Below are 26123 nucleotides of genomic sequence, written 5' to 3'. Positions count from 1 at the left end.
TAAGATGCAGGCAGTGGTAGATTTATGAAAAATCAATCATGCAAGGATAATCTTAGCTCTGGATCACCTGTTCATGTGGGAGGCAAGAATCTGTACACACAGAATCTGGCATATTAAAAACAAATATATACTTCTAGCCCATATTTCAAAAGACTGCCTTTACATAGTCTCTTAGACTACCAAATCAAGTTTAATAACAGAAAGCACTTATACCTCTATTGCATGCTGGAACTGCTCATGTTCACGCTGTAGCTGCTCAGCCTCCTGCAGTGAGCTAGCTGTAATCAGGCCAGCATTTAACATGGACTCCCCATTTCGGATCCAGCCCAATACCTAAAATGAAATGCAGGACAGCAGCAACATAGAAGCTTCTCTTACGTCTGAGCAGTACAATTAATCTTTTATCTATTATCCATTTTCTATTGGTAAAACAGTCCCAGAGCAAGGGGATACAATTTAAAACAAGTTACAATAAAAACAGTACTATAACATTAAAAAAAAAACCCTCTAAAGATGGGAGATTTGTTTCACATTGGATGGGGACTGATGATGAGTTACTTTAGTTTTCATTTCTTTCGATAACCTTAGCAAAATTCAGGACACTGGGCTCATAAGATGGCACTGTCACCTCTTCCATCCTGAAACCTGCCCTACCATTATGTTTGTTAATCAGGATTCTGAAGAATTCTTTATGGGGAAGTAACAATGGTTAGATATTATGAAGAACCACTCAGAGAAAGTAGAACAAATTCAAGTGAGGGAATGGATAGAGTTGGCTAGGTTAGCCAAGCTCACACCTAATACAAGAGAACTTCTGAAATTATGTGCGAATGCTAGAGAAATTATCATTTTGCAATAACAGTCACAATTTATATAGTCTTAATTTTTACTGAAAAAAACAAATAAAAATCCAAGAGTTCGCTCTCATTTTGAACTCTGCTAATAAATGCTTACATTAAACCCAGGATTAGAAAATAAAAGTTGTTATATTTTTAGTGGCAGATCAAAATGGTGTTGTGCATATTTTCATCAGAACAAAATACTAATTGTAGATATGTATTTACAGGAAAGAGATATATTACAAACAAATAAGTTGACAAAGCCCTGTGGTGATGAAATTCTTCCATCTTTATGGACTAAAATGTATTTTCTTTTTATTATACTGAAGATACTCATAACTGAAAAGAAGATGAAACTGCAACAAGGTTAAAGAAATTCATCTTGTTTATCAGATATTGAACTTATAGGGAATGCTTTAGAATATACATGTTTAAATATTTGCATTTCTGTACGGCACACTTATTAAAACAGCAATAGCACAGTCTCAACACATTCTTATCATTCCTATTTTAGTTTGTGTTAAGTGTTTTTAGGTGTCAGAGTTCAAGGGCAGCCAATTTGGCAGGGAAACATCATAATTAGAAGAAACTATGCACTGAATGCCACAGGAAGGTAACACAACAAACATGGTTTATTCTACTATATCTGATCAAGCACCTGCTGAGCTATAAAGACTTTTCTATCTTAGAAAATACTAATGTGTCTTCCTTCTTTGGTTAAAAATAGGACTTATATTTTTGGAGTAAGGTTACTTGTGGCAGAATAAATTTCTACTTCCTGAAATTAATACAAATATGAAATAATGGGAAATGAAATTCTAGAATTCTCATAATTGACAATGGAAGATTGATATCAGTGTTCCTACTCTAAAAAAAAAAAAAAAGATTGTGTCTTTGTTAACCAGCCCATTGACATATTTTTTATTTGAAAGAATGAAAAAGCACTCTACTTTCATCCCAAGTAAATATCATTGTGCCTTCCTTAATTTATAATTTAACAATATAATAATCTTTAGCATTTCTAGCAAAGTACAAAATATATTCCCATAATTATTGCAAAAAATAATAATAATTGTCCCCAAAATTGACTGATTAAACTTTCAGGTCAGTCACTGGATACAATTACTCATCACATAAGCATAGTTTACTTTCCAAGCTTGGACTATCAAAGAGATAGCCATTACAGTTCATTGGCTTAACCACAATCTGAAGCTAAGGACTGGCTTTAGTTTAAGTACCTAAACTAAAGTACCCGCCCAGAGTCCCCCATTGTGGGGAGATGGGTGGGGACAAGTCCATGAAATAAATAAATAAATAAATAAATAAATAAATAAATAAATAAATAAATAAATAAATGAAGTCATGCCACCACATGTCAGACTCCTGGAACAAGACTAACAAATGGTTAACTACCCCAGAGTCATCCTTTAAACTGAGCAAAAAGCAGAATTGCTGTCTCCTCTGCTTTTCCATCACTCTGCAGGGGCTTCTCTTTAGAAACAGAAGCTGGAGGGAGATCTGGCCTTCTTCTACCCTATGCCTGATGACTGCAACTCTAACTGAAATATCTATGGGTATTTTTTTTTCTCTTTTCGTCTTCCTTGGAGCATTTCACTTATCCATAGATAATGCTCAGTTGTGTTAATGTTATGTGCCAACCCACCCAATGATTAACAATATGGCTTTATGATAAACATGGAATTTGAACCAGAGCACATTCATATTACTGGATAGATACAGCAATGGGGCCTCACTGCACTTCTTCTTTTGGATCCTTACCATTTATCCTTCACAGATACACGTGGTTTGTAGTTCAAAAATTTGGGATTTGGGAAATGGGAATGAAGGGAAATCGGCTGAACTTTCTAGATAATTTCAGTGGGAATAATTCAAATGAACTGCTTGACATGTCTGTCAGTTTTGCTAACAGATTAATACGATTGCTTAAAAAACGATTTGGGTTGACTGCAAGTTCATTTTATATCCACAGTTGGGTATGGAATAGAGATGAAGTACCACAGTTGCCTTATACCTGCTTGACTTCAGCCTGCAGATGGCGTAGCTGTACACATTGTTCTAAATGCTTCCGATGTTGTTCTGCCGCCAGGTCCAGCTCCTGCTGTTTCTCGTGGAGGAATTCGAGCAAGTCCTGAACCCGAGTTGCCATGTCCACATCTCTGTCACAGAGCAGTTCAACACCTATAACCACACCCATAAGTTATACCTTCCCATATGGTATGCTTCACTAAAACCTCACATACATCACCTGTTAAAGGATACATATTTAATTTTAATTTTGCAATTATACAAGCATTTTAACTGTGTGCATAAACATTTAAACCGGTGCATCCATTAACTATGTGTACATATGCATACCAAGGAGTGTTAAAGCAGTCATCCTCAACCAATTATTCTTGAATTACTACTCCAATAATTCACAGCCTTTGTTATGGTGGATGGAAATTATGGGTAGTTATATTCCAATTCATTTGGAGAGCACTAGATTAGGGAAAGCTGATTTAAGGGCAGGCATCTAGCCCATATGCTATAAAATGTCTGTATATCCAATTGGGATGAGGTGGTGAAGAGAAGGAATTTTTTTTACAAAGAACAGACTCATTAGGGCTCCAAAAATGATTCTGCCCCTTTCAATAACAGTAGAATCATGTTGTACTTGGTGCTGCCAAAACTGGAAAGGGGTGAGATAGGAAGCTGAATCCAGGTCTATGTTTAAAGTGTCATATTCTTTTAACATGGTAAACCGCCATGCATAACTTAAAATAGCAAGTTCATCAGTTGCACTGCAAAATGGATTACCTTGTTGATTTCTATGGGATACTGAAAAAAAACCCCACTTGGTTAAGAATAGTTTATGTGCTATAGTTGGTGCTCAGAAGAGATGCAAGCCCTAATTTTATTGCTTTTTATCAAAACTCATTTCTCCCTGTGACTTGGCTATACTTTACACTTACAATCCAATGATACCACAATCTTTTGTTCTGCGGTTTTAAATCACTATGCAATTGGTATTCCATTACAAACAGCCTTACACAGAGGAAACTATAATGTTTAAAAAACCCAGCGGTTTATTCATATTATTATTAGTGCTTTGATGTGGAGGCTATGGGTACATGTGGCCTATATGATCAAAGAAGACAAACTATTACTGGGAATGGAATATGGCTAACCAGCTCCATATAATTTCACACGCCAAGTTGTGAATTTGCCTATCCTTACACATATTATATCTCCAACAGATTTTCAGTACAGTTCCCACTAATCTTTCTATAACATGAAACATGTGGAAGCAGTAGAAGAGGTTGTTAATTTGTACTGTATACACCAACACAAACTCAGTGTAATACAGTGATATGAGTATGAGCACTGAATCCTTCTCTGTAATCTGCCATGTCAGGATTATCTAACACATCTTCCCAACCTGGTGCCCTTCCTTGCCGTCTGCAGAATCTCAAGGAGATTTGGCAAGGTAGAGTTAACTTTTCTGTTACTTATACAAGACAGTGTGGATGTCATATCTGTCAGTCTGAAAAAAATGATTATATGGCCACCTATTGTAAAAACTAGAATATTTACTAATTCCCAGTAAAATATATTTTATTCTAAACCTTAAGAGAATATCTTTTCCCCTCCAAAAGCAAAATACCTGACATATCCTATTTCTTTCAGCAGTACAATAGTATTAAAAATCAGTAATTCTTGTGAAGTCAGTCTCAATAAATCCATTAACCTGGTTGAAGTGGAGCAAATCTTACCAGAAGCCTGAACTTCATTGACATATTGTAGAAGATCTTGTCCTTGGTGGATGACATCAAAAGTCAGGTTATTCATGGTTAGTGCTTTGTCTGCATGGTGCTGAAGCCTTTGTTCAGCTATTGTAAGATCCTCAGTGTCAAAATCATTCATTTGTTGAGACAGTTCATCATTCCAGGATTCTAAGTCTGAAATGATCTGAGAAGAAGAAAATAACAGTCACCTCTACAATTAGCAAAATTAAGTTCTGATTTTTCAGAAGGAAGTGAAAATGTCTTAGAGAAGACTGATCTCTTGGTAAAACATGCTTGGACTCTTCAAGAAAAAGCTTGATCTACATACACCACAATGGCTAAGCTCATGATAACCAAGAAACCAATACAAGTAGTCCCCAGTGTATGTGACATTGTCCTCTGCCATAGAGATTGCACTCCCATGCTGTTGCAGATAACTAATGTCTTGAAAGATAATGGAAAATGTAGTCTGGGAGACTATTACTACACAAGAGGATCAGTAATAAAGTCTCTCTGGTAGCATTTTCTAAGTATACTCTGTTTCATGAGGACTCCATTGGTATGAATTGAGTTAATGGCTCAGTAGGAAGCTTCTAGATTTTTAATATATAGCATAATATTTAGGGACAAGAAGAACTCAAGAATTTCAGGATATGGACTCAAAAGGAACCCCAAGCAGAATGCTGTTACTAAAAATAAAAGAATTTTTTGAGATCTCTTTAAAACTGATGCCTGGGAAGAAACTGACAATTTGAAGCATCTCAGACTGAAATTTACTTGGAGAGAATTGTTATAAATATATTATGATTTTAAAAAGAGGACAAACTAAGAACCTAACAAGTCAGAAGCACCCATCAGAAAAAGTTACATTTATATCAGCACGCAGAATGAAACAATTCATATGTTACATTAACCATAATGAGGTTTCATTTTGGCTTAGCATGTTATGCAGACATAGCATTGAATTTTTTAAAACCATGATTTTGCGACTTATTCAGTAAATCATGGTTAAAGTAACTATGGCTTAGCATGAGGTATGGGTCCAAATTCTGTATTTTATGTTTAATATATATGTAAATGTTAGTAACCTGAAAGCAAGCCGAGTGAATGAATAATGGCTGATATTAGAAGTGAAAAAGGTTACTTCTGCAAGCTGTGGAATAGCAATTACACAATACAGGTAGTCCCCAGGTTAAGAACATCCAGTTTAATGACGATCTATAGATAAGAATGGAGCCTATTCTAGCAAAATTCGAATTAAATACACGATTTGAATTAATTACACGATACTATTAATGTAGTATTCTATAATAATACTGTCCTGACTTACATACAAATTTGACTTAAGGACAGACTTGGGAACGGAACTTGTTCTAAACTGGGGACTACCTGTAGTCATTTCTGCATATAAAAATCTATGTAAATATTTTTCTCAAGCAATCTTTTTATAAGCGCCACTGAAAGAACATCACTTTGCAGCCAATTCTTGAAGGAACAGGAAGGAGGCATGTAAGTTAGCACCACAATCAAGGGCTTAATAATTAATTTCACACTCTAAGCCAGAGACTTCCAATGAGGACACGGTGAGCTAGACGTCCCTGAAGAAGCAGGGACGGCATTATGGCGATTGGTGCCTGGCAGGTGGATCCCAGCCAATGAAATCTCTCCAGAGGTTGCCCACATGTACTCCAGACAGCTGCTCCTTGTGAGTAGACTGCAGGAACCAAGGTTTTTGGGATCAACTGGGAAGTCAAGCAGCTGGGAGTTGAGGGATTCCAACTAAGCTCACAGTCGTAATGCAGCTATATGGACATAAAGCTCGGCCAAACCTCATTTCTTAATCACTTTTGGAATTACTTTTTTACCGCTTTTCAAATATTAAGAACCGTCAGAGCAGCAGGTTTTATGGCATTCACTGGGTGAGGTTTCTTCAATACTTATCAAAAGAAGTTTTAAGTACAGGTTTAAGGACTTAGAAAAATTCTTTTTATGGGGAATAAATGGCAAAAGGATGATTAGACTGTTGTTTTCAGAAAGTTATAAACAGACTTTCCAGATAGATTTGAAATAAGATTTTGAAAATGATTATAAGAAACTTTCCTGTGGGAAACAGCTATTGTTTTGAATACTGGGGGAAAAAAAACATGATAGGATCGGACTTTGAAGGTTGGACACTAGAGGGAACCAAAATGAACTAAAGATTACAATTAAAGGAGAAGAACACTTAAACTTGACTTGCTAATACAGAATGGAGCAAAATACTTTAACATTGGATGTATTGAAGGATATTTGTGAACAATGGACTCAGAAGTTAATTTTAAGAATGTCTGTCATTATAGATAGATTGTGTGTAAATGATGTTATGGAAGAGGAACAAGTTCTACTGGATAAGCCTGAAACTGATTTGAACTTTGAATTGAATTTGAATTGAAATTGAATTGAAAAATGACAGGCTACAAGAATAATCTGGAAAAAGATGATATACTGGATAAATAAATGAAACTGGCTGATGTCTTAATAATTAAAAGGGACATACAAATAACAAGCCAGAAGAGTGACTTGGATAATTTTCTAATACTGGATTTACAAAAGAGACCTGTTAATGTTTTGAAGGATTTTATAGAAAGGAAAAAGGAAAAGAAATCAATTTCTAGGACATTATTTGAAGGGATTAAAGACCAAGATTGTTAAAAGGGAAGGAATATAAAGTTGGTTTATTTGATCAAGATTAAAATAGATACGTTGCTATCTCTGGTAACCCTTAATGAACTTTTGCTGACTAGGACTGAATGATGAGACTTTAAAGTTTTGTATATAGATAAGAATGAGTTATGGGAAGATACAACAATCATTTGTTGTATTTTAGGAGAAGGTGGTAAGTTACTAAAATTGTTTATACTTGTAACAAAGGGGGAAGTTACTTCTTAATATATTTCTTTTCTTTTTCTTTCCTATATTCTTATTTTTTTCTTTCTTTTCTGTTTTTCTTTTTATTCTTTCTTTTCTGCACTTTATATTTTTTCTTTTTACTTTTTTTTTAGTTTGCGTTAGCTTTTATCTTTTTAATTGTAACATTTAATAAAATTATTGAAAAAAAAATCATACTTTAGGCCCACTACATGGCAACTTGATACTGGAGGAAGGAGGACACACTTAACAGTTATATAAGTGATAACGTTTTCAAAGGAATTTTATGGAAAAAGGTAATGCATGTGATTTGGGATATCCTGTTCTAGCATAAAGCCTTTTCTTTAAATGTTCAAGCTGGTTTGGGGAGCTTTTATAAGAACACCATTAACATTTCTGTGTTTGTTTTAAAAGCAAGGATCATTAATATTCATTGAAGTATCTAAAATTAAAATATATATAAAAAAATCAGAAGCTCCACAAACCTTAGGAGGAATTCTATAAAAATATTTGTTCTATCTATCTATCTATCTATCTATCTATCTATCTATCTATCTATCTATCTATCTATCTATCTATCTATCTATCTACAAGAGCTACAGTTATTCACTTACTCCAACAGCATCCTCATTATTACAAGAGCCAACAGAACCAGGCAAACTTTTGGGGGCCAAAACTATTTACGTTATTATCGGCAAGCACCTTGACTTACTCCCTTTGGGAGATTTAAAGGAAACTGAATCATTTGTGGAAAACAAATGCCATCACAGTTTTGTTCCTGAAGTGAAACTCCTGTTTTCAATCCAGCCCAAGCCTCTAGTGAGAAAAAGGAAATATTAAATACGCTGCAGTATGAACTAGAGACTCACATCAATGGCATCTCTCTCGAATATCCGCAACTGCAAGAAGAGCTCCAGCTTTATTTTGCGCTCCTGGAAGAGTTCCTCCATCTGGGATTGGGCCTCATCCAGCTGCTGAAGGACTGTCTCAATGTGATTGATGGAGCTGTTATGAGGAGTCTTGTTGCTGGAGATGGCCGAATCCCTATAAAACGCAGAAAATACGGATATAAAAAGAGACCATGAAATATAAGCATGTGTATAGAGGCCAATCTCTTCAGTCTTTGGTAACACATGTCAGAAATTATGTTCTTTCACCAACACATTGCTTTGAGTTAGCAACACTGAGTACACAAACTGCCTTATAATTAACAATTAGCTAAACTGCATTCTTCTTTACTAAGAATTAGGCTGGAATTATAGCTTACAAAGAACATGGGTTCAGACTATTTCAATGTGAAATCCTCCCTTTCTGCAGAGTGTAGTATATCTGTGCTGTGGTATCTTCCTTGCCTCTCCCAGCAATGAGGGAGAAAAGGGGCAGAAAAATTCTTAACCTGAAAAGTGCAGTAGGTCTGGAAAGAAAGGAAGAGGACTTGATGCAAACTTGGCATTTCCACAGAAGGCCAGATCCTACCTCAGCTGCTGTATTAGATCCTCGCCTTCCTTGATAACATTCACTGTAACTTGCAGAGTAGTTTGCTGCTGCTGGCCAAACCTTTTGATCAGCTCCTGCACAGCCTCCACAGATTCAGCATAGACATCATCCAGCAATTCTTTCTGCAGCTCTTCCAGCCATGTCCAGAGCTGCAGGACAGAAAACGCAGTTATGAAAGGAAACTGACTCTCCGATTAGGTTCTTCTCTCCTTCTGCACCTTCTTTAATCATTTCAAGAAAACTGGTTATGATATGCAAATAATAGTTGCTCAGTATTCATACAGTTCTGCCAAAGTTTGTGTAATGCTTTAGTTAAATCTCAGCTCCCATTTCCCCCATGTGCATCATAAGGACAACAAACTTGGCCTTATCTTGCAGCGTTGTTATACTATTTCATAACTCTACCCTATGTCTTCATGTTTAGATGCATATATCGCCAGTTTCTGAGGACCTGCCCAAAGGAAGGAAATGGTTGCTGTCATCAAAAACTACTTGCAAGCTTCCTATAGGAAGGCCAAGGTAGGAAACAGGATGATAGATTGTATGAACCTTTAAACTTGTCCTGCAGGGTTCTTCTTAAATTCTAGCTAAAGTAATAGTAGATACAGGATTCTATGAATTCTCTAAGGCATTACATAAATGTGTGTTGCTATTTAATTATATTAAACTTATTCTACAGCTGACTACTGAAGTCTCTTGATGGTCTGCAGTAAGACAGGAAATGAACACTTAAACTAGAGATTCAAGATAATTTAAAAAATTAAAATAAACAATTAAAAGCTTGTTTTTAAAAAGGTCTGTTTTTAGATCTTTATGAATGCCAAGAAACAAATTAGGCCATAACTCCGCAATAGGCATTTCAAAGAATGGAGGCAGTTAACAGAGTCAGTCTTGAAGACACTGTGAGACAAGCCCTTGGCAATTGTAGATAAACCTCCCCAGGTGATCTCCCTAAGCAGACAGAAACAGATAGAAAGAGGCATGTTTACAAATAACCTGGGCCCAGCTGTATAGGTCTTTAGAAGCAATTAACTGAGCCAGCTGGCTCCTGAATTTTGCACCAAATAAGGTTGCTAGACTAGACACAAAAGGAGCCCACTGTACATGTTATGGTAGTCAAACTTTGAAGGCTACCAGTGTCTGTATCACAGATTTAAGTTTATTTAAAGGCTTCAGTTGGCTTATCAAGTGAAGATGAGAGAAGAGGCCTGCCAACCTCAGCTCAGAGACCATCTCTGCCAGCTCAATCAGAGGAAGGAACTACATTAACAGAACACCCATTCTGTTCAATCTATCTCCCCAAGCTATTTCTCCATTTTATGAGCCATTACATGGTAGCAGCTATATGGGGAAAAAACAAAACAAAATCTTTTACCACTGAATGAGTTAATACTACCACATATAGTTCTGAATCAATGTCTGAATTTTTATCCTACTTGATCAGGACAGAAGTCTCTCCTGCTGCTTCGTTGTTAGAAAACAGCAGCTCCAGGATTCCTCTCCCAGGCAGCTAGAGCACTGACTGCAATTGTCATTAAAAATAATAAAAGTAGAAAGCAATTCTCTATATTCTTTAACATAGACACACACAGACACACAGACACAAATAAGTAAATCTAGGATTTAAGAATCAGTTCCTTCCAAATTTGGTCCATGACCCATGACACTTAAGGTTGACTGCCAATGATCCTACAAGCTTAGGAGTTCTTCTCCAGCACTGCTATAGAAGATTCCTTAACAAGAGATAACATAGACTGTGCCTGAGATCTAGTACATGCAAAGCAGGTAATCCTCCTTTCAGCTATGAGCTTTATATTTACCTGTATCATTAATCTGCACTATGATCACTGTAATAAGCTGACTGAAAGTGAGTAAAATTGGAACTCCATCCAGTCAAAGTGGAAGTTGCTAGTGTGTTTGGTCTGCCAAGGGAAAATGTATTTATTCTGTTCTAATGGGCACTGCATTCACCCTGAAGGGTCAAATATGCATTTTGCTCTGTTCTTGGATCTATTAATTGTCACTTGAAATGTAAGCAGCCTTGGTGGCCAGAAGTACATTTTATCAGTTCAAGCTGATATAACTACAACATTTTCTATGCCAGAGAAAGTCTGTCACTATACCTCCTTATTCTGGTGAACAAATCACAGCAATGTGATGTATGTGGGACTCCCTTTGAAAATTGCTCAAGAACTTCCATTAGTTCAAAACAAAGCTGCAGGGTTACCAACTGGGAGCTTTCATAGTTCAGTGACAAGAAGGACTTTCTCAGCTGTGTCTCCCTGTCTATCCTGAGAGACTTAACTGGTTCAGATTGCTGTATTGCAACACCAGAGACAATTGCCCGTGCATTTTAGTGCTTAGATCCCTGGCTTTTGAAATAATTTAAAATCTTCTTTTTTAAATGTTATATTTTCTTTCCTACAGACTTTGAGTTATTGCATGTTTACCTTCTGTTCAAATTACCTGGAGAATGTTTGTTATTGGTTAGAGTAATTATTTTAATAAATACAATGGTATAACATCATTAGGAAACTTTAAGGGATAAAACTCTTATCTCAGAGCATCCTTTATCTACGTGGAAGTCTCTTGCATCTTTTATTCAGCATCATACTGAGACAAGCAGGTTTAAATATAGCTGCCAGAGAGCAAGCACACTGTTGGTGCTGAATCATTAAACAAACTGTTTAGATTGCCCAAACAACAATGTAGGCAAATATTCTCTAATGAGTTCTTAACATTATCAGTCACTTTCCTGGATTATACCAAGCATCTATCTAGTCAAGTCTTTCCCAATCTCTTCTTGCTTCAGCCCAAACTCTTCAGCTATGTACATCAGCCCCCAAACAACATGGCCAATTGAGTATTTTTCCTGATTTTTAGCCCCCCCCCCATTATTTGAGATGCTCTAAGTCTACTGGTGATGAAAGGGAGGCTTTGCAGGCGTTGGATTGTCCGTTCGTAGTTTATGTCTTAGTGAGATGTGAAATTAGCCACTGAGTCTTATCCAACAAACCATGGTGAATAGAAATCATGGTTTAAAACAATATGTGTACCCAGGTATATCATCTATGACAATGACTAAAACAGCAACATTTAACTGTTACTGAAAAGTAACAAATGTGAATCAGTATCACAGCCAGCCAAAAACAGATTGTCTATCTTCTAGTTAGAAGCTGCAGAGTAACTGCATAACAATCCTAATTCATATGTCATAGATTATGATTGTGGTGGTTGCTGGGAGAACTAACAGAATCTCAGCTGAACTTCTCTTGTGCAGTATGTTTCTTTAGGCAACTTTTCCATGCTTTTCCTCTGTTATTATCTGTACTATTATTTTCTAGTTGTTAAGCTTGATATGTTATTTCCATTATGGCCAATGGCTAAAACAAGAAACTAACAATTTAAGCAATATTGTCAGAAAAGCTTTACATAAGAATTTAATGTTTCAATTTATGACAGTTTAGACCTGGCAGGGAAGCTGAATAGAAGTAAATGTGTACCTAAAGTGACCTGCTATTTATACCTTTACATAATTTGTGAAGAAAAATAAGGACTTCTGGAGAAACAATGGCAGATTGAAGATGGCTCTGCGAGAGCGGAGCCAACAGCCGCAGCAGAAAGAGGAGCTGGGGAATGGATTGTCTCCTTGGAACCCCTCTCCACACCAAGGAGAGGACTAGGATCACCCACAAGTTTGCTCCATACAGAGCTCGCCCACGAAGAGGCTGAAAAATGGTGATCTCTGGCAGGTTTGAGAGCTCTGGGAGCCAGGGGGAAATCATCTTGCCTAAGCCATGGCTCGGTGCCTTCAAACGGACACTGAGTTCGCCCACTTCCTCTCAACACTTTAGGAAATTGTTTCTTATTTATCTTTTGGATGTTAAGAACCTTCTGAAGGGCAAGTTTTACTACACCAGGAGAGATTCCTTCTACCTTGGATGTAAGAAGTTTAAGAATTAAAAAGAAAAATTTTAATTTTTGGAAAACAGCAAAAGAGGGACTAGAATGTTGATTTTGGAAAGTTAAGGGGCCAGATGAAAGAATATTTCCTGTGGGTTAAAATTTTATGAAAGTATATATGAAATCAACTGTAAGAAATCCTCCCATGGGAAAGTTTTGCTGATTGGAAAATAAACATATGATAAGAGGGGACTTTGAAGGTTGGCTAGAGAGAACCAGAGAGAACTAAGGTTAACAATTAAAGGATAAGAGACCTATTAATATAATGGAGCAATATTATCTGACTAAAGAAGAAATTAAGGCTGTCTGGGAACAATGTACTCAGAAATTACTTTCAAGATTGTCTGCCGTTATAAAAATGGATTTAACAGACGCTACAAAAGAGGAACAAATTCTACTGGATAAAATAGAGACTGAGGCTGACTTGAATGTGGATTTGAAAACAGATTCTAAAAAAACGCCAGACTACAAGAGTGATATGGAAGAAGATGATGTGGATTTGAAAACAGGTTTAAAAATGACAGATTATAAGAGTGATATGGAAAAAGATACCACAATGGATTTACAAATGAAACTGGCTGATGTTTTAATAACTAAAGGGGACATACAAATAATAAATCAGAAGACTGAATTGGATAGACTTCTTATCTTGGCCTTCAAAAGGGACGTGTTAAACTACTGAAGTGGTTTCTGAGAGGAGACAAAGAGAAAATGATAAAAAATCAATTTGTGGGATATTATTTGATGGGATTAAAGAGCAAGCTTTTTAAAAGTAAATGGAAGGACTATAAAGTGAATTTATTTGTTTAGGGTTAAAATATATATGTTGTGGTTTTTGGTAGCTATTAATGGATTTTTTTTTTTTTTTTACCAAGACTGAATGACGAGGCTTTGAAGATTTGTTTATAAAAGGGGAGAGATTTCTTTTGCTTTATTCCTCAGAGAAAGTGCTAAGTTGGAATACAAAATGGATTTATTTGATTAAGGTTAAAATATGTATGTTATTTCTGGTAGCTCTTAATGGACTTTTGCTGAATAGGACTGAATGATGAGACTTTATAATTTGTTTATTGATAAGAGATGAGATATGGGAAGATGAGTTTTTTTATTATTATTATTATTATTGAAATACTAGAGAAAGTGTTAAGTTACTGAAGTTGTTTATACTTGTCTGGAGGGGGAAGTCTTTTTTTATATTTCTTTTCTTATTTCTTTTCCTTTTTCCTTTTCTTTTTTCTTTCTCTTCGTACATTTTTCTTTACTTTTTATACTCCTCTTAGTTTGTATTAGTCTTTCATCTTTGTATCTGCAAACTTTAATAAAATTATTACCAAAAAAATAAATAAATAACAACAGCATGCGCTATTCAACTTTACATCACCTTTGAGTATGGAAACCTCATTTAGTTTTCAGTATTGATTGTGAGCAACTGGGTTAATTTGTATGAAGTTGCTGAATGTTTTCTTGATGTCATTTAAGCTGTAATCATTTTCTGAGATAGTGTCAGCTCATCATATGAAAAACACTCTAATGTGCCCCAAACATATTGTCAATCAAATCAGTATATCGTTCTTTCTCTCTTTCATGCACGTGTGAGCGGGCATACGCGCACACACACACAAAGGCAATATAAGCAAATAGTAAAGTTGTATTAAGTTTCTGTAACAATGACCCTCTTTCTCAAGGTCATGAAACTTCATACTTTATTCTTCAACTAAGGAATAGGCGATCTCATTCTTTTCATCCTAGCCTAGATTTTCAGAGCTCACTGTAGAGGAGCTGACATATTCTCTAAAAATTATATTTGAAACAACAAATGTTTTTACATTTAATTTTTACCAGCCACTGAGGAGCGTTTTGTTAAACACCAGGCAAACATGTTTAGGCACTACATCTCATGGGTTCATCTTCCTTATACATACTTCCACCAATAGTTGACAGGGCTGATTTGTTCCTGCTTTTGGCACAGCTAGGCAAACACCTGGGCCAACTCTCATTCCAGTTTTTCCCACCGGGGGAAAGGGGAGTTATTTAAATGCACATTTGTACAGCTGACAGTTAGAAAGTTATGTGTGCAGACACATGCAGACATTAGTCAAAGCACTTTTTGAACAAAAAAATAACAGCTTTGAATTACTCAGTGAATGCTGCTAAATTGCCCTCTGGGATATAGCCTACAGTTTCTGCCATTAATTCCTGCACTGAGGTTTCCACCTAAGTAACTGTTGCTATAAACAGTCTCCTAACTACTTGACTTATTCTGTGAGATTTATCCTTTTACCCAAGCTCAAGACAGAACCAGAATGCTTAGAGAATATTAATATCCTATTTCTATATCTGAATTTTGGTATTGAGAAAGTAGGTTAACCATTACAAAAACCATACAGTGGTGCCTATAGCTGACAATACTAGAAGGAAGGCTATATCCTCATTTAGATCTGGTTGTTGCCAATGCGGGCAAGGTCACACGCATTTAATATTATCACTTGCAGATATTACCACCAAAATATCAGATCAAGCTTGACACTAAGTTCTATCTTCTCCAGTAATTCAGTATTGTGTAGTCCACCTGCTTACAACATATCTCTGCACTGTTTATCATCATGGATAAGTGTGGTGTAGCTAAGATATTTCAGGAGTGGGCAACATTGACTGATAGCCATATTTAGTCTTGTGCGCTATGAGGAGGCCTGGAGTCAAAGTGGGCATGGCCAGGAAAAAAGGAAGTGGGTCCAAAAGGAGAAAGCGATGTGAAAGCTGATAGGACAGTATGTCTTCATATATGCTTCTGCCTGCACTGTTCAATATTTTTGCTTATTTTTTAAAAATATGGATATATATTCAATCAGCTTGCCATTAAGTGCAACACCGTAACAGAAAAGGGATGTTCATTTTGAAATAATTCATTCCTGAAATTTAACTAAAGTTTTCAGTGCATAGCTTCTCAGGTATTGTTCATTCATTTCTTTCTTCCAGTTCTAATCCTTTTAGGTAACTAGAGATCATTTGTAAAGAGACTGCACCCAAATTCAGCGATGCTGTTTAGTGGTATGTGAGGCAGCTACTCAAAATCTAGGGAGGATGTAGCAACACAAAAGGAAATTAAGCCATAAGAATATCAAACACTGAACTACTACCCAATACCATACTTCATAAACATTGGCTCTAGCATATGCAGAGCATAATACAGTACATAATGGATTTTGACAGACAGCTTCCTCAGTTATCTTACAGGTTTACACCGGGTTTTCCATATTATCCTCGATATAACTTTGTGGATGAACGTAGGCTGGAAGAGGTCCCAGACAGAATTTTATGAACTTCATGGATGAATATACATTTGACTCACAAGATATTTCTGAGCCAAATTCAATATTTTCTCTCTTACTGTCACCCTCTCTCCAAGAAGGTATGAACAACGCTCTCATGGACTTATTAGTGTTAATTTATCTTTCTTCAATTTCTAAACAGAATACAGTTCTCTGCGAAGAGAAGTATCTGAAAAACGCCAGGCATGAAACCAGTATGTCCCTGGTGACTTCCCCAAATGATGACTCATTTAACTGTATCCGGTATCTTTTGCTCTTAAAGGTCTATTCAAGGGCTACTTTTTAAACGTTTCAAGATCCTTTCCTTCTGCTGTTACAAATAGCTGGTGATCTCCATTGCTGCCTGAGCTACTTTCAGTCAACCCTTCCCTGGTGGAGTTAGTTGCAAGTACATTCAAAATTGAAGCACAATCTACATCTTTGAACAGGTACTCATTATAACAGTGCCACGCTCCAGCAGTCCTTGCAGTGTCCATTTCCTGACCTGGTCTACCTCAAAGGAGTGACACTAATTTACAATTTAATTCCACTGAATCTCTCTCTTTTTCTTGCACACATTCACAAACTCCCATGAACACATTTAAAATCACTGCTTTAAACTCTGTGATTCTCGTCTCAGTCTCCTAGCATACAAGGCACACTGACTCAAAATCCCCCACTCTGAAAACTGTTTCACATGCCCAAAATATAGACAGACAGCCCATTCTCTGCTTCATGTTCCTTACTGGATCATCTTGCTCATTTTCTTATGGCTACCAGATCGGGGCTGCAAAGTGCTGAATGATCACAACATGGCAGCAGAATATGAGTTTTTTGTTACTCATTGGCTGCCATCTACTGTTTATCTGTCTTTTTGCAGCCCAGGTCTAGTAGCCCTAGGCCTTACTAATCTCTCCTATTGTTCTCCTGCGTCCCTGCAATTCCAAATCTTGTTAAATTGTACCACTTTTTTTACTCCCACTGTAAAAGACTCCAATATTCCCCTGGGTGTCCTACTGCTATCACCAAACTAACCCGCTCACTAGTATTTCTGGAAACACTTCAAAGCAATACCAAGGGCCTCCAATCATTGACTCACGTTCCAAAAAATGCCTCTGGATATGATGGGGGCTGAGAGGTATCCTGGAACGATGGCAACTGATGGTTAAAGGCCAGCACACCTAGTTGCCTGAGGAAAAATTATTTTGAAACAATAAAGTAAAACAAATCCCAAGGATCAGTGGGCTCTTCATGTGAAATAAAACGTCACAGGTAACACCCTGCCTACCTATCTTGGCTTCAAAATGTTTCATTCATAATACAAAAGCAACACTGTAAAACAGGAACCCAAGACCAGAATGGTGTAAGATTTATTTATCTGAAGCATTTGTACTCTGTTCCTCAGCCTAAAGAGCTCCCAGAGCATCTCAGAGATAAATAAAAAGCAATCTTACAAAAACAAAAACAAACAAAAAATATGATATGACCCAAAAGGAAAGAGGGAGAGGAAAAAGCAAACTTGGGTAACCACTTGAACAATTGAACTGTATTCTGTTACATGCTTTCCATTTATTTCTTCCTCACCTTTGGCAACAGGTAATGGCCATGCCCTCTGTTGCCTCCTGTCTTTGCCTATCAAAGAGCTGAATACTCCTATTAAGCCAACAGCTGAGCAAACCATTTTGTGGAGATAACTTCCAGTTACTCATGAATGTATAGCTATCCTTTAGACCTCCCTTGACTTTCTAGTATGACAAATCCAGTAATACTACGTAAGAAGAAAAGAAAATTCTGACTGAGAGCCAAACTTACCATTTATGTGTTACATTAATAATGAAGTATAATGATAGATAGGAAGTCGCTTTATAATGGGGTAACAGCTTAAAGTGCTGGAGGGGGCATTTTCAATTTTGAAAATGGCCTAATTTACAACCCAGCAATACAAGAGGAATAGGAACAATGATTTTGAAAGGGAAGCTATTTTTTTCTCTTCTTCATTAAATTCATTAATAAAATACAGAACAATAAAAACCTCTCTCCTAAAGAAGAAATATTCCATCTATTGCTGGAACAAAAAGTTAAGAGTAATTATTCTCCATACTTTTGTATGAATTCTCACTATGACACTTATTTAGCAATCCGTGGAAACATGGCATCATAAAAGAAAATGTAATACTCTTCCCCCCGCCCGGTTATTTTGACCACTTTTTGTTTGCTTTTATTTTATTTTAAAGAAACAAAATTGGGGGAGACTTTTCCAGTATTTTTTACCCTGAGAGCAACCGTGTGTCTGAGTTTTTGTAACACTTTATGCAGCCACTAGGTATGAAATCTCCAATGTGGGAGCCAGCACACCCATGTTATATGCTGGACTCCCCATCTCATCTTTTAGAAATTCTCTGAATTAAAAAAAAAATGGAATTCAGACTGCTGAAAGGCAAGGCAAGTTTCCAGCATCATCTTTATTTTGAGTCATTGGAAGAAATTAAAAGAGCAGCTAATGAACCAGATAACCAATGCTGTTTGAAAGGCTGCCTTGCATCAGGCAAACCAGCCAAAGTCCATTATTAGGAAAAGGGACCCAGGAGATATCAAATTGTTAAGGATCCGTTAAATACCAGCCCTGCTTTCGCTACTCTAAGCTTATATTTGAGTTTCTGGGCATGCACCTGAAAAAATCCTGATGTTACTTATCGTTTTGCTTACCTCTTTAACGTGGGTGTGAAAAGATACAGACATGTCTAGTAAGATCTTGCGCTGCTCCACCCGCCGAACAAAATCTTGTATCCGGTCTTCCAACTGATGGGCTGCTTGATAAATCTCTTCAGGGTCGCACTCTCCTGTCTGTGCCAGCTGTTCAGCTGCTTCTAGCAATTTGTCTGCATTAGTATATGTGTTCTACAAAAACCACAAGAGAATAAAAGTTGTAGAAGGGATTCTACAAATGTTTATAATGACCCACAACAATTCCCAAACCCCATTTTGCAGCCACTGATGTCCTTCAAGACTGCACTACTAAAATGTAGCAGCACATCGCTGAAATACAGAGGCATGATTTCCCATCTCGTTTTGGTGGCAAATGGAAGAAACCATGTGTGTTAAGCTTCCAGCAGGTTTCATCTTCCTCTGAAAGATGAAAAAAATTGGCTAAAAGTCCTGGGTTCTCTGGTGACATCATCACCCAATCTTTTGCAGACCCATGACTGCCAAAGAAGCACATGCCCATGATTTAGGATACTGCACTTCCAGGATAACATTTGCAAATCTGTCATTTGCCTTCATATTCACAACTGAGTTTGATAAATGCTTTTAAAATGACCTCACGTTACTTGGTTTGTGTGCAAAACCTGAAAGGAATGTCATGCACAGACTCTTGAGTCAAGGAAGAAAGGTCTAATAAAATAAATTTATTTATTAAATTATTCAGCAAAATAATGAATAACAATAAAACAATATACAGCTATATCACCAGGGATCACTGGATTATAGGGCTTTTCAATGGAGTCTATTTAAATCTTCAGCAGTCAATTATCAGTTGAACAAAACCCAGTAATATGATGTATCCATGTGACCTAGACAATATCAGAAGGGATCTTTATTATTAATTGACATGAACACAATATTGCTAGGGGAAAGAGGAGGGTAGAATGCTGGCTGGGGGATTCTGCAAGTTGAAGTCCATACGTCTTAAAGTTGCCAAGTTGGAAAAAGACTGTTTTTAAATTGTTTCAGAACTTGTTTTTTAGTAATTAAGGCTACCCCTACTTTTTTCATCTCCTGACTTTGAAAAATCAACTGGGCTCAGCTCCTATAAACATCTGTAACCTAATTTTACAGGAACTAGAAGCTGTCTTGCCACTATGATACTGCTTTATTCCTTTGGCTACAAAATGTCATGATGTCTCAGAAGGATACTGGAATGAGACAAATATTACGATAAATAGACACATTTCCTGGCAGACATCCCTGTATTATTAAATCTTTGCATATGTGCCTTGCGGCCACAATCAAGCGGCTAGGTTGTTAGCAAATAAAATATTATCAGGCTACCAAAAATTATCTTTGAAAACTACCACTGTTATTTCATAATTCACAGTAAAATAAAGAAGCTTCCTCATCACACTTACAAACAAGAAACCATACCCTTTACAGCAGTGTTGTCCAAACTTGGCCACTTTAAGATGAGTGGACTTCAACTCCCAGAATTCCCCAGCCAGCCATGCTGGCTGGGGAATTCTGGGAGTTGAAGTCCACTCATCTTAAAATGGCCAAGTTTGGACAACACTGCCTTACAGGCTAAACCAATCATAAGAACGCAGGGTACCTTGAGTATGATGCACTGCTACACATCACACTTTGTCAAGCCTCTCTGACATCTTCAAATGCAACTGAAACCACTGCATGGGGAGAGCATAAGATGTGAAGGACCCCTATAAGCTACCACGCTCCTACTTCTTTGTAGCGGTTCTGAAACATTTTTAATTCGTATGATTCATTCGTAAGATTAATAGTCATATGAGCAATCTATGTTCTAGAGTTAGCAAGCTGCCTAGTAGCTCATTTCTAATCATGCACACCCTTCCAGGAGGTATAGGGAGTGTTCAGAACAGCAGCTGATAGCAATAGAAGCCGACTTATTTCAAGGTGGCTACATATTTTATTATAGTTCAGGCAATGACGGTGATACACACATAGGCACAGGCACATAGACATTCGTATAGGTATAGTATATAGTACAGTTTTACTGATAAGTTTGTTAAAGGTTTTGTGTAATAAAAGACATCCAGGAACCACAGAGGAGATAACAATACTTTCCTTATTGTTGGTCTGTACCATTTTCCAAGAAGGCCCCCTCACAGGGAGCCAAGGCTAGGTGAACCTGCTTTTCTTTGGTGGTGCTCCTGATCTGGAATGCCCCCTGCCCCAGATCAGACTTAGCCCTTCTTGCTGGTTTTAAGGAAGTTATTGAAAACTGAATTATTCTGGAGGACATATTCTTGACTGACTGCATGGCACCATTTCTGTTATTTTTATTTACTTTTATTTTTCTTAGTCTTTATGTTGGTTTTTTTATGGTGAATGTTTTAACTGTTATTGTACTATATACCTTGTAAGCTGCTGAGAGTAGATTGACTGTGGCAGGGTACAAGTTCAACAAACAAACAAACAAACAAACAAATGCATTGTATAAATGCTTTTGGCAGAAAGAAATGTATAAATAATTAAATGGATTCCTTCAGTGCAAGTTTTAAAGGATTATTTAGAAGAGATTTTATATATTGTTTTAGTCATTTTGGTTTCTGGATACACCATCTCTCTATTTATTGCATATATGGCTATTTACTGTATTTATCCAATGGGCAGAAACCTTAAATCTAATATGCCTCCGGCCCCTCAAAAGAAAGATTAAACAGAAGAAAGTTACACACATGGACAAAATCCTCTGCAATAACCAGTTTCTCCAACTTTGTCAATATTGCCAATTCCAGCTGGAACCACTACTAGAGATTCTCCTTGTCCCAATAAATGAGTAACAAACTTACATGTGTGTCAGGATTTAAAAAATGCATTTGTTACTGAATTAATACCTGCTAATTAAAATTAACCACCTGTAAAATAAATTACCCCATTTGTAAATGTAATTGATTCTCTCATCTAAATATATTTAACATTTTTACTCACACACACACAACCGCCCACATGTTCCATCAGAAATAGGAAAGAGGGAGGAGGATGAGACAAGATGGAAATGGTGTGAGGGAAAGGAGTAGCTTCACTAAAAGGAAGGAAAGAGATTAGGGGAAAGAAAACTGGATGGAGAGGAGGAGTGGAAAAGAAATAACTGGACAAGGAAAGAAAAAGAAGGATTAAAATTCACCAGGGCAGCATCTTTCCCAAGCTACTGCAAATCTTGAAAGGCACTCATGCTTTCAAACTGCAGTGTTTGCAACTAGTTGTATCTCCTTGTCTACTGTTTTCTCTCAACATTATCATCTTTGAAGCCATGACCTTTCACAAATGAATGCCAAGAATGGTATCAATGATGAGCCCTACCTGCGCCACTTCTTCAAAGTCTTCGTGGCGCTTCTGGAGTGCTCTGGCTCGATGCAAGGATTTCCCAACTCCTGTATGTTTGCTAAGGAAAGCTTCTCCATGGTTTTCAATCCAGTCCAGCACCTGCAAGAAAGATAATCATGAAGGAGACCCAACTGTATACTTATAAGGTACTTCCAATGGTTTCTGCTATTGTGGAACATAATAGGATAAATCAACTGAAGCCATCATTCATTATTTTCCAAATATTTAGTCTTCCCTATAATGAATCATGGAATATAGATTCCAGAGGCAGACAAATTCAAATTATCAGTGAAAGCCCAGCAATTATTAACATTCTCACTCCATATGAATCCTAGCTTAGGATTCATATACACATAAAAATATCCACTACCTGGACAGTATTTTTCTCCTGTATGGACGGTATTGTTACAAGTCCAGTTGTTCAAACACTCACACTGATGGCAATTTCTCTCACCAAAGTTTGCAATGATAAAAAGCAAGTTCCTCAATTTATTGCTGAGTTTGTAAACTAAGCAATCAAATCATCTCCTATGGGGATATGTGGCCTGCTAATAGAAAAACCACCCTTTTGAAATCAGCAAAAGTCCATGTACTCCAGCAATCATTCTCACAGACAGTGACCAGGCAGAAAATTTTGGAAATCTACTTAAATAAGACATGACAATTATCCTGAAAAACAAAAAACAAAAACCATCTCAAATATTGATGCACAGAGTTGCCTCTAAGTTCTACATTGCTTTAAGAGATTAATTTCCCAGGCCACTACCCCAACTGAAAGCATGCAGGAATATCACCAGTATCTTCTACAAACCACAGATTCCATGTTCTATCTGCAAAACTCCTTGGCAGACAAATTCATATAGAAGATTCCCTGAAGAATGATATTTGAAAACCACTGAACTGAAATGCAATTTTATCCTGACCCAAGGAGCTGCCCCTTCATGCTTAACCATAAAATGCAAGGTTTTAACTGAACCATCTGGCAAGAATTTCTTTCCATTCACTTTAAGTCCCAACAATTTTACTAATCAGAACCTATTCAGTAACTAAACATTCTGGGAACTGAAGCCAACATATACATCCCTATACTATTGCAATTAAGGCAGTAATTAAAACAAGATGTTCCCTATTCCACAAATTCTCTACAGATGTATCAGACCAGCAAGCATTTGCACCATTAAAGAACTTTTCCTTAAATATGAAACTTAATTCAGGCCTGTACAAGGAATGTTTTTGGGAATGGTATGTCTTGTACAAGCCAACCTTTGCCCTGGAGTGTGCATAGGGAACCCTTATTTATCAAGCATCTGCTTAAATTAGCCTGAGATATTATACTCTCTCTTCTAACTAAAATTCATTATACAGCAGTCTGCCCCAACCAAGTACCCCCCCAAAATACTGCAAAATAAAAAAAAATATTACAAGAAATGCATGTCTTATGTTGAATCTGACTACTAGTCCCCTTAATTTAATCTTGACTATTTGGCTGTCAATAGCTCTCCAAGTTCTCAGAACCACTGTTTGATATCCTGTGTAAACATGACAGCAAAGAAGAAAGGAACCATGCCTTTATCACAATGTCATCAATTTTGTAAAGAATCTTTATGCCTCTAGTCTTAGTCATATTCCAAGGAAGTACTTAGCCAACAGATCAACAAAATGAACTCATTTTCTTTCATCATGCTTACATTTTGTAATTACAGAGTCTATTAATCTAAAGCAACATCCCAAAACCTTGTTAAAACAATAAATCTAATTCAGACATTACACTATTATGGCTGATTGTAATTTAGAATCCAAACTATAATTTGAGTTTCTAAGCATGCACTAAGGCCATTATTTAGAACTGCTCATCCACTTTGATTTTCATTCCAACTCCACTCTCAAGGTAAGGAAGTTTTCAGAGCCACAACATCAACCGTATTTTTATTTTATTTGTTACAGCTGTATCCTACCTTTTCTCTACAAGCTCAAGGCATCTTACACTGGATCTCCCTTCCTTTCCCCCCCATAACAGCAGGGAGAGATATTGATGAGATAAACTGGCATGAAAGAAAATGAATGGCCCAAAGTCACCCAGTGAATTCCCATGGCTTGAGGAAGAACCTGAACCTGAGTCTCCCTACTGACAGTCCAACAGCTGCATTATAAAAGAGAGGATAAGCTACTCTTTGATCCCACTGCTCTTATCTGCACTTCCACACTCAGAGGAGGGGGGAAAAAAACTTTTGCCCAAGATTTCAAATGAAGTTTCTTCACTCTGTATATCATACTTAAAGGCTAGCATGAGAGAGAGGGCACAGACTTTTTAAAAAAATGTACAGAGAATCTATCATGTCATAATATTCACGTGAACCACAAACTGTTCACCAGCCAGCTTGGGGTAGTGGCTTCTCCTGGGTTAGAAACCAGATTGTGAGTTCTAGTCCTCCTTTAGGCATGAAAGCCAGCTGGCTGACTTTGGGCCACACAGTGCTGTTGTTGTAGGAAAAACAGGAGGTGGGAGATTAGGCAAGTACACTGCCTTGAGTTGACAAAAAAGAAAGGCTGGCTGGCTGGCTGGCTGGCTGGACAGACAGACAGACAGAGGGACAGAGAGTCAGTCCACCAAAAGACTGGATATTTTTTCTTTTTTCTTTTATGAGACAGCTGTCTGATTTGGCCATTTCAGGTTGATTATTTTATCATTTATGAAAACCAAGGCAAAGCCTGAATTTTATCTGCAAAGCCTTTTTTTAAGATGACTTTGGGGAGCAAGAATAATTTAGAATATGTAGGTTTAGTAATTTTGAAATACATTTGGCAAATGAGACATGGTTAGCTCTTATATTCTCAGACCACAAGGATTAAGCACCCCCACTTCAGATTCTCTTCAATACATCTTTCTTCAGTTGAACACTGGGAAGTGTTAGAACTCAGAATGACTTCCTTCTCCAAGTATACGCACAGGATTGAAATGAAAGCAGACAATGGCAAGACTTTACAGCAGTGACACTTTTGCCCAAACAGATGCTATTTATCTATGCAGATAAAATAATATGTAGAAGTTGCACTTTACAAAAGTAAAACCTGTCCCTAGACAGAAATTAGACATAATCACAGATTAAATTTAGGAAGTAGGTACCAACAGAAGGCTTCTGGAGTTGCCTGATAAGCATGGCGGTCTTACCTTCACATTTTCTTAAGACATCAGGAACATTCACTTACTTTAAAAAGGTTATGATTAATTTAAGGGCATAATATACTGGTCACATTATTGAGAGCTGCTTGGGCAGTTATGGGCTATGGTCCCACTGGAGATCTTTCCTTCTGGGTTTCAGGTCCTCTCGCAACTAAGGAATGGATGCTACAATAATTTGTGAGATCTTGGCAGTGACCATAGCACCGTCCCAGAGGTTACTGGAGTGCCTATATGTGAAGTTGGATCAGAGGGATGTGCTAGAACTGCTGCTGGTGTATTAACCACCCTGCTGCCCAAAATTAGTCCTCCAGGAGCTCCTCAGACTCATTTCCAGGTCGCTGTTGGAGCCACTGAAGATTTCAGAGCTTGAGGACTTCAGTCTCCATGTCCTGGAAATGGGAGCTGGACTAACTTGGTAATTCGTGGCCTCAAATGGTGACCACAGACCTATTGCATATAATTTTGGTTCTAACTCGCAAAGTTGGGCACGTGCTGGAGTTGATATATATACTTCAGAGCAGATGAGTTGTGATCTGGATATAGGGGGTGTTGATATCTGTCTTTT

The 26123-nt window shown here is 37.1% G+C and overlaps 1 protein-coding gene across 3 annotated transcripts in view; it reads right to left on the bottom strand.

Moving 5' to 3' along the window:
• The window catches only part of TRIO (trio Rho guanine nucleotide exchange factor), a 249792-nt gene that overhangs the window by 114271 nt on the left and 109398 nt on the right, over window positions 1-26123 (bottom strand). For all 3 annotated transcript variants that reach the window (XM_088130970.1, XM_088130969.1, XM_007420371.4), the window contains exons 10-16: window positions 22354-22476; window positions 19006-19197; window positions 9008-9177; window positions 8401-8575; window positions 4613-4808; window positions 2872-3038; window positions 214-333 (exon numbers count right to left, since the gene is read on the bottom strand). In XM_088130970.1, the coding sequence (XP_087987096.1) occupies window positions 214-333; window positions 2872-3038; window positions 4613-4808; window positions 8401-8575; window positions 9008-9177; window positions 19006-19197; window positions 22354-22476 (1143 nt within the window). The remainder of the gene's footprint in view (window positions 1-213; window positions 334-2871; window positions 3039-4612; window positions 4809-8400; window positions 8576-9007; window positions 9178-19005; window positions 19198-22353; window positions 22477-26123) is intronic.

The sequence above is a fragment of the Python bivittatus genome, unplaced genomic scaffold (assembly GCF_059951505.1).
Source record: "Python bivittatus isolate LINGU-HERP-01145 unplaced genomic scaffold, Pbiv_v1 ctg000840_np1212, whole genome shotgun sequence".
Classification (NCBI taxonomy): Eukaryota; Metazoa; Chordata; class Lepidosauria; order Squamata; family Pythonidae; genus Python; species Python bivittatus.
Note: the sequence above shows the minus strand (reverse complement) of the source record. Positions and strands in the feature narration are given on the sequence as shown.